Raw genomic sequence first — 9,705 nt, forward strand, 5'->3', positions numbered from 1 at the left:
CTACCTATTGTGGAAATGTAACAATCTGAATGCCCAGATATTAATTAAACGGGTTCTATGGATGATTGACGGACACATTCCACCCGTAGCCTGAGGGCGTTGGCTTTCCCATCTGCTGATTGGTTCCATGTAACGTCAATCACATGGAGGACAAGGGTGGTCCCGACCAATCAGCGGCGAGCATGGGCTGTGCCCGTTGGGTGTGATAGGCAGTAGTACCAACCAATCGAGTGGCAGGGGTGGGCGGAGCGTTGTCCAATCATCGCGGGGGCGGGCGGGGTGAAGCGGATAGAGCCGGTTGGAGCCGGGGCAGAGGGCTGGCGGTAGGCAGCACGGAGCCGCGGTGAAGGGGCAGGAGAAGGCTGGTGGATTACCCCCACGGTCAGCAGTGACCTGGGGAAAGGCTGTGGAAACCCGCCATGAGTGGACGCTTAACCGTCAGTTACAGAGTGGGTTCTCTGGTGGATGGAGAGATGTGAGTGCCGCTGGGGTGTCATAGTGATGAGAGTCACTGTCTGAGAGAGTCAGTCAATGGCACACAGCAGATGGTGGGAGTGGGTGTGCATCTGCTACCATCCTGTCATTATCCACATATTCCCCATAGAAATGTGTATTTCTAATGCAACGATGATGAAATCGGAGGAGGGAGGGGGTCGGTTTCTGCACAGGGCCGTTTGTAATTTTTTTCTTTCTCTCTTCATTCGTGGGAGGTTGGCGTCGACGGCTGTAACCCATCCTTAACTTTCCCCTTCAGAAGGTGGTGGTGGGCTGCCTCCTGGAACTGCTGCAGTCGGTGTGGTGCACTGTAGACAGGTGCACGAAGCTGTTTGGAGGCAGTTCCAAAATTCTGACCCAGCAACACCGAAGGAATGGCGATATTTCTCTGTGTCAGGATAGTGAGCAGCCTGAAATCCGAACTTGCAAATAGTGGTGTATCTGCTGCCCCGTGGATGGTAGGGGTGGTAGGTTTGGAAGATGCTTTCCAAGGAGCATTTGTGAATTTCTACACTGTATCTTGTACATAGTATGGCTACTGAACATTGTTGGTGAAGGGTGTAGATTTAGCAAGAGGATTTAGTATTAAGGTAAGGATGTCTTGCTGCAGTTATGCAGGACCTTGGTGAGGCTGCACCTTGAATATTGTGTGCAATTTTGGTCTTTAAGTCTGAGGAAGGATGTTCTCACTATTGGGGAAGTCCAGCGAAGCTTCAGCAGACTGATGCCTGAGCTGGCAAAACTGACATATGGGGAAAGACTGGACTTCAGAAGAATGAGGTGGAGTCTGATAGAAACATATAAAATCCTGATAAAACTGAACAGGCTAGATGTGCGAAGAATGTTCCTGATGTTGGAAAGTTCAGAACTAGAGGTCACAGTGTAAGAATAAGGGGTAAGCCATTCCAAACTGAGATGAAGAATTTCTTTACTCAGAGTTGTGAATCTGTGGAATTTTGTCTCCCAGGAAGCAGTTGGGGCCAACTCATTAGATATATTCAAGAGGGAGCTGGATGTCGCCGTTGCGGCTAAAGGGATCAAGGTGTATGGAGAAAAAGTGGGAGTGGGATACAGTGATTGCATGGTCACATTGAATGTGGTGCAGGCTCAAAGGGCCAATGGCCTACTCCACCTATTTTCTATCATCTCACAGCGCCAGGGACCCAGTTTTGTTTCCATGCTTGGGTGACTGTATGGGATTTTATGTTCTTCCCATGTCTGGGTGAGTTTCCTTCTGTGTCCTGGTTTCCTCCCACAGTCCAAAGATGTGTAGGTTAGATGGATTAGCTGTGGGAGATGCAGGGTTTACAGGGATTTGTTAAGTGGATGGATGCTCTTCAGAGGGTCAGTGTGGACTCAACGAGCCAAAAGGCTTGCTTCCACACTATAGGGCTTCTATGATAGTGAGGAATTCAGTGTTAATGCCTTTGAATGCCAAGGGCAGCAATTAGATTCTGTCTTGTTGGAATTAGTGATAACCTGACATTTGTGTGCTGTAAATGTAACTTGCCACTTGTCAGCCCAAATCTGGATACTGCCAGGTCTTGCTGCATTTGGATGTGTATCTTCTGGTTCCCATAAGAAATTATTACATGTGCACACTGTTTATCCTTTGAAACAATGATGACCAATTTTGTCAGCTGTGATGTTTCATAGTATTCCAACTGATACACTGCTATAAGGCTAATTTGTGTCCAGAAATTGCTGCAAATAGGATATTGTACTATAGTTTTTTAAAACCAATTCATGGGATGTAGCTGTTGCTGGGCGTTTATTAAGAGTTAATAACATTGCTTTGGTCTGAAGCCACATGTAGTGACTTTCCCAAAGTACATTATTGTAAAAAAAATCCATCTAGTTTACTAATGGTGGCATCGTTATCATTGGACTACCTTTTTACTCCAGAATGGTATTGAATTCAAATTTGCTGTCTGTCTTGGTGGGATCTGTGGAACAGTCCTTTACTTACAGCAGCACCATCTGGCCAAGATTGGCCTTATAGCAATCACCTATATATCCATCGGAACCCTATCAATCACTGCAGATGATGAAATTGGTCGAAGGGTAAATGGATGTAACTCTGAAGATGGACAAGGGAGATCTAGTGGATGTAGTGTACCTGAACTTTCAGAAAGCCTTTGATAAAGTCCCACAACGGAGATTAGTGAACAAAATTAGGGTTCATGGTATTGGGGCAAAGTACTGACTTGGATTGAAAATTGGTTGGCTGACAGGAAACAAAGAGTAGAGACAAATGGCTCCCTTTCGAACTTTCAGAAAGCCTTTGATAAAGTCCCACAACGGAGGTTAGTGAACAAAATTAGGGCTCATGGTATTGGGGCAAAGTACTGACTTGGATTGAAAATTGGTTGGCTGACAGGAAACAGTAGTGATAAATGGCTCCCTTTCGGAATGGCAGGCTATTAATGATATAGAAGATGGTATTAATAGTAACATTAGCAAATTTGCTGATGATACAAAGCTGGGTGGCAGGGTGAAATGTGAGAAGGATGTTAGGAGATTACGGGGTGACCTGGACAGGTTAGGTTAGTGGACCGACGCATGGCAGATGCAGTTTAATGTGGATAAATGTATGGTTGTCAACTTTGGTGGCAAGAACAGGAAGGCAGATTACTACCTAAATGGAGTCAAGTTAGGTAAAGGGGCAGTACAAAGAGATCTGGGTGTTCTTGTACACCAGTCAATGAAGGCAAGCATGCAGGTACAGTAGGTAGTGAAGAAAGCTAATAGCATGCTGGCCTTCATAACAAGAGGGATTGAGTATAGAAGCAAAGAGGTTCTTCTGCAGCTGTACAGGGCCCTGGTGAGACCGCACTTGGAATATTGTGTGCAGTTCTGGTCTCCAAATTTGAGGAAAGACATTCTAGCTATTGGGGGAGTACAGCGTAGGTTCACGAGGTCAATTCTTGGAATGGCGGGACTATCTTATGTTGGAAGATTGGAGCGACTGGGCTTGTATACCCTTGAGTTTAGAAGACCTGAGAGGGGATCTGATTGAGACGTATAAGATTATTAAAGGATTGGACACTCTGGAGGTAGGAAACATGTTTCCGCTGATGGGTGAGTCCTGAACCAGAGGACACAGCTTAAAAATAAGGGGTAAGCCATTTAGGACAGAGATGAGGGGAAACTTCTTCACCCAGAGAGTGGTGTGTGTGTGGAATGCTCTGCCCCAGAAGGCAGTGGAGGCCCAATCTCTGGATTTGTTGGATAGAGCGCTCAAGGATAGTGGAATCAAGGGTTATGGAGATAAGGCAGGAACAGGATACTGATTGAGGATGATCAGCCATGATCATAATGAATGGTTGTGCAGGCTCGAAGGGTAGAATGGCCTACTCCTGCACCTATTGTCTGTGTGTGTGTGTGTAATAAGCAAATTGAAGAATAACTAAAAATCAAGGGACAAAAGGAATAAAAACTTTAATAATTGCTATCGCTACAGAAAAGGTACTGAGAAAACTAATGGGCTAAAGACTCCCCAAAACCTGTCCATGATCTACAAGATGTAAGTCAGGAATGCGGTGAGCGTTTCCTCACATGCTTGGATGAATGCAGCTGCACCAGCAATCAAGATGTTTGACATGATTCTCAACAAAGCATCCCACTTGATTGGGACAGTCTTTGCAAACATTTGATCGCTCTATCACTGATACACAGGTCTGACTTTAAAGAGTCGCTGGGTAAAAATCCTGGAATTCCCACCCTAACGGCATAATACTTGTGCTTTCATCAAATGGACTGCAGCAGAATGAGAAAGCAGCTCACAACGACCACCTCAAAGGCACCATGGAATGGGCAATAAATGCTGGCCCAACCCACAATGCACACATCCCATGAGTGAATAACAAAAACATTGAATTGAACTTTTGGGGCAATTTAGATTTTCAAAGGCATTTGATAAGGTGCCACAAAAGACTATTGCACAGGATATGAGTTTGTTGAGATTGATTGATTGGAATGTCAGATACATGGGTCAATTTCAGGTTGGCAATAAATGGAAAGCCACATGGATTATTACTGGAGCATCGACCACTTATATTCTATGTAATGACTGGGATGAGGTAACCGATGATATCGGAGGCAAACTTGGTGGTGGTTGGAAAGTAAGTTCTGAGCCGACAAAGCTATATAGATGGGTTTAATGATTGGGTACATAGTTGGCAGATGGAATATAATGTGGGAAAATCTGAGGTTGTCCACAGATTAGTAGGAAAAATAGAAAAGCAAAGTATTATTTCACTGGTAACACACGGCAAAATGCTACTGGTACAAGGATAGCCAGGTGTGCTCCTGAATGAAACTTTAAAAAAATTAGCATGCAGGTACAGTAAGTAATTAGGAATGCAAATAGAATGTTGTAAGGCTTTGTGGAATATATATGTAGGAATGGCTTACTGTAACGATATAGTGTCCTTAACAGGATTCCAATAAAGTTATTGTGAATATTTTTTTTAATCGCACTAGTCTATCAGTTTTAATTATTGCTTTCTTCAATTCCTGAATGATCTGTAAGAGCCAAAGGTAATTTTGGATCATTGCGCAAGTTTAGGTGCCTGACTCAGGCTGGTGTAAAAGGTGATGTTTTTCTGAATATCAACTATAGGTTTTTCCATGTGTGTAGAGATGTTGATGGGATGAACGGAATTCTTCAGAATGCTTCACATTACTGCTTTTTGCACTGAATTTGAAGCTCTTTGTTTGAAAAGCTTCATTAAAATCAGGTTACTGCTTTAGATGTGAAACGTAACCAATAAAATCATTGACCATCCATGCAGCCAATTGCAAGTAGGGGTGTCACCCCATCTCCCACAGGACCCCTTACTCTCTCCTCGCCTGATTCTTTGACAGCCTCTGACCACCCATAACTGGATCCTTGAACCAATTAGTCATCCTGTTAGTCTTTTAAGTAACCAATAATCAGTAAGTATTATCATTGATCTCGATTTCTTTCCAGAATATAGTCACTGGGATCTAGATAATGGGAAGCATTTACTCAATCTGCGCAAATCAGGAGGTAAACATTTCTATGTATGAATTCTGAATAGATTGATTAAATATTTAATCAAAGAATTTTTTTCTTTGAATTGTTCTACATTTGCAGAAATGATCCTGCCAGGTTTGTGCACGATCCCAACGTTTCCAAACCTTGCAACCAATACCATGAAGCTACTTCTCCTTCTGTTGTAACTTTGAAACTAACAGTAACAAAATGTGTTCTAGTAACAACATATGTTCTGTTCTTACTCCAGAATGAGGAATGCTGATGTAACATACCATGGATGATACTTGCGTTGTACAATGTTCACGTCAAAACAGTCCACAATTACAATGGCAACGGAGACAGAAAATGCACGTGCTCTACTTAAAACATTCAGTACAGCATCGGTTATCTCGAGCGTAGGCCTAGGAATTTTCTGCTTCATATCGGATCAATGCTTACAACTTTCTTTAATACAGAACAATTACTGGCTTAGGGCTATTTCAGACAATGCAGTACATGGTGTTATTGGACTGTGGTCTTGGGCCATTGTGATTGGATTGAGAAAGAAGAGTGATTTTTATGAAGTACTTCTTGCTGGATTTCTATCTTCCGTGATTGATGTTGATCACTTTCTTGCAGCTGGATCCATGTCTCTCAAGGTAAGAATATACACATCTGGCTCTTGTTTCTTCTACATTTCAAAAGTGTACTTTATTCAACAGTGCATCAATTTTAAATTGGGGAAAAGTTGTGGAAAGATTTTTAATTTATGATGACATTCACTTAGCTTTATAACTAGTCAAAATAACAGAGACACTATCATGTCATCTATGAACATTCCTCTAATCTATAAACTGAAAAGCAAAGTCATAAACTTTTAGGCCTTTGAGATTTTTCCTTCTACTTGTTGGTGAAAGAATGCTAATTATGAAATGCTTCAGAAACAGAGCTTATTTTTAACAAAGTGGCCTTTTCAGTCACCCAGCGAATTAAGCAAATGGGTAGCTGAACATTATAGACCAGATCTTCGGAATAGTTTTTATTTGTTCTTGGGATGTGAATACCCTGTCAAGGTCAGGATTTGTTGCCCATCTCTAATTTGAGAATCTGGTGGTGAACCACTGCAATCTGTGGTTAAGATGTGCCCGTCATGCTGTTAGAAAGGGTGCTTTAGGAATTTTTCTAATGATCGTGAAGGTACAGCAACATAGTTCCGAAACACGGTGGAGTTTGGTTTTGAGGGTAACTTGCAGGTAGTACTGCTGCTATTACATCTTCCCTTCTAGGTGGTACAGGTTGGGGATTTGGTGGACGTTCTCGAAGAAGCTTTGGCGAGTTGCTGCAGTGCATCTTCTGGATGGTATGCACAGCTACCACTGTTTGTGGTTGAAGGTGTGAGTCTTTCAGGAGGCAGCGAGGGTGCTCATCACACATTCTGATTTATCTTGTTTGGTGTTGAGATTCTGGAGAGCTTTTGGATTTGGACACTGTCTGGCTATGTTACACTTTCTGTATATCTGAAATGAGAAAGTCACAATAGAAAGTCGAGAGGAGAGAGGTAGAAGTCCAGCATTGTTTTTTTCCTGCTTGTAAATCAAAAGATTTATAAGGGGAGGCAGTAGCACTGTGACAATGTCACTGGAATACTAATCCAGAACTGCAGGCTAATGTTTTAGGGGCATAGGTTTGAATCCCATCATGGTAGATTGTGAAATTTTAAATTCCAATAACATCTGAAATAAAAGTCTAGCATAATGGTGACTCTCATCACTGTTTTAAAAACTGATCTGTTCCACTATAGGGAAGATGATGTACATGTGACTTCAGGTCCACAGCAATGTGATTAACTCTTAAACTAACTTCGGGATAATTAGAGATGAACAGTAAATGTTGGCTGGTTCAAGGTTTTTAAGAGTATGGGATGTGGGGAAAGCTAATTGTGTGCAAATTTTGGTATTTGTTGTGCATATCCTCTCTTCCAATGATCATGACACTGTTGGTTGATCACACAACAACTGGTCAATTTTGGGAAAGAAAACTTGCCACCCTCACCCAGTGTGGCTGAGGTGTGAACCCAGTCCTACATGCTTTAATTTAAACTGATTTCTGAAGCGGTCTAGTAAGCCTCTTAGTTTTATCAAGTTGCCAACTGGGGATGAACAATATTTACCAGCCTTGCCAGCAGGCCCACTTTCCTGATTTGTTACACTTAATTTGAGTTGTGCATTGTATGTAGTGTGACTACTTTTGAAGATGAATCAAAATTTAAATCAGTGTTTTTTGAGTCTTATCTAAACAGTTCTTTAACATGTGGATTTATGAAGAATATGAAATATTGTAATTTTTAAAATTTCCATTGAAACCTAGTGAGCTGCTTTAAAATAATTGACTTATTTTTAAAAGATCATGACATTTTCATGCTACTATTTGGACATAGAATACTGTCAGTAACTATATTTCTCTCTTTTTAGGCTGCGTTGCATCTTCCACAAAGACCTGCACTGCACTGTTCTACAGTGATAGTCGTAGTGGCTTTTTCACTGAAACTTGCTATGTGGTTATTTAGACTTAAGGATTCTTGGTGTTTTCTGCCATGGATGGTGACCATTTCTTGGGTTTCTCATCATGTCCGTGATGGTGTCCGACATGGCCTTTGGTTTTGTCCCTTTGGAAATACAGCCCCTGTGCCATATTGGACTTACATAGCAATTACAGCCTCGTTCCCTCACCTTTGCTCTGTTCTTATGTACGTGACTGGTACTAGAGAAACAATGTCCATGTCCCATGGAATTGCAATTGATGTATAACTGGCTATATATATTGTGATTTCTTGTTTAAGCTTACCACACTGAGTTGGATGTATTTTAATTTACTAACTACTGACCAACATTTTTGTGAATTTACTTGTGTATCAGCAATATGCTGTGTATAATGTTTTAAGATATAGCCTTGTTCTCTGATAAGCAGCTAGAGTTTTTAGAATTTTACATTTTCCCCACAGTTTCTGTTGTAATGTGATTAATGGCTTACACAAAACTGTAGCTGTCTCAGTTAACTGAAGTGCAAATGTATTGTGATTGAAGGTTAGAATGAGATAAAGTTTATTATTTAAGGTACTCAGTTTGATTGTGCTAGTTTTGAAGTGAGTTTGTTGAAAAAAGATGAAAAATTGTTGTATCATCCGCCATCAATGTGCCAAATAGGAAAATAAGTGATGTGGTAATTTATGTACAATTGATCTCTTAACAGAATGAACACCTTTGCTTAAACATTGCTAAAGGAGACAGGAAGTTGAAACATTTTTATTTTATACTGCTCAGAACAAGGATGCAAGAAACAGACTTGGGGAGAAAAGGGACAGTATTATATAGAGCGTGAGAAGAGAATGCTGATCGATTTTTGCTATAATTGGCATAGAGATGCAGCAAGAACAGTTAACCATAAATCTTAATTCTCAGACTAGACATGTAGATTCTGATTGGTGTGAGTACTAGCACGGAGGTGAAACAGAGATTGGCTGTCCCCCATGATCCCTTTATGAAAGAGTGCAAATATGTACAAATTCCTTTTGCCTGCATTGGCTTCCAGTCTAACTCGCCCGTGGAAGCTCAGAAAAGTATATCCACCATTGATGATCTCCTTGCAACTCCATGCCAAGGATGGCCTAACCCTTTTCTCATTCATAATAAAATGATGTATTTTTTTCCCCAAGTCTGTTTTCTTTTCTTGTCTCCTTTTGGCAATGTTTAAGTTCTGTACCACGAAGCAATTGTGTTTTATGGTTACTAAATTTGTTATTTCAAATTAAAATGAATTTAGATAAGGGAATGTGTCTGAAACACTAAAGTCTATTCTAACAACAAACTGTTTTGAGACTGCTTTGATATTTCAAATACCTTATTGCATGTCATATTGACACTTGAAAATACACATCATTCCTTAGATGAGGCAAAATGTCATTTTGTTTCATCCGTGTCCCTAGTAAACATACTCAGGACATTTTCAATAGCTTTGACACAGCAAATAGCTTAAGTCAAATTCCAAGATAATAGACAACCTGAACAGAAGGCAGATTCAATCGAGACATCCTCGAGGCTACTAAATTATCATCTGAAAAGGAAGATTCAGTTGTTGTGGGATGAAGACAAAGGAAGTGACATTAAGTGAATCATTCCTCCAGAGAAATAGAATAGCCATGTTGGGACTAA

At 41.0% G+C, this 9,705-nt stretch overlaps 1 protein-coding gene across 2 annotated transcripts; it reads left to right on the forward strand.

The window, feature by feature from the left end:
• Nucleotides 1-280: 280 nt before the first annotated feature.
• Nucleotides 281-9,361, forward strand: tmem267 (transmembrane protein 267). Of its 2 annotated transcripts, XM_043682189.1 has the most exons (4): nucleotides 281-475; nucleotides 5,471-5,530; nucleotides 5,766-6,156; nucleotides 7,969-9,361. In XM_043682189.1, the coding sequence occupies exons 3-4, from the start codon at nucleotides 5,815-5,817 to the stop codon at nucleotides 8,302-8,304; spliced, it is 678 nt and encodes a 225-aa protein (XP_043538124.1). In that variant the 5' UTR covers nucleotides 281-475; nucleotides 5,471-5,530; nucleotides 5,766-5,814; the 3' UTR covers nucleotides 8,305-9,361. The 2 variants fall into 2 exon arrangements, with proteins under 2 accessions (XP_043538124.1, XP_043538060.1); XM_043682125.1 differs by lacking the exon at nucleotides 5,471-5,530.
• The last annotated feature ends 344 nt before the right edge of the window (nucleotides 9,362-9,705 follow it).

The sequence above is a fragment of the Chiloscyllium plagiosum genome, chromosome 1 (genome assembly GCF_004010195.1).
Source record: "Chiloscyllium plagiosum isolate BGI_BamShark_2017 chromosome 1, ASM401019v2, whole genome shotgun sequence".
NCBI classification, from domain to species: Eukaryota; Metazoa; Chordata; class Chondrichthyes; order Orectolobiformes; family Hemiscylliidae; genus Chiloscyllium; species Chiloscyllium plagiosum.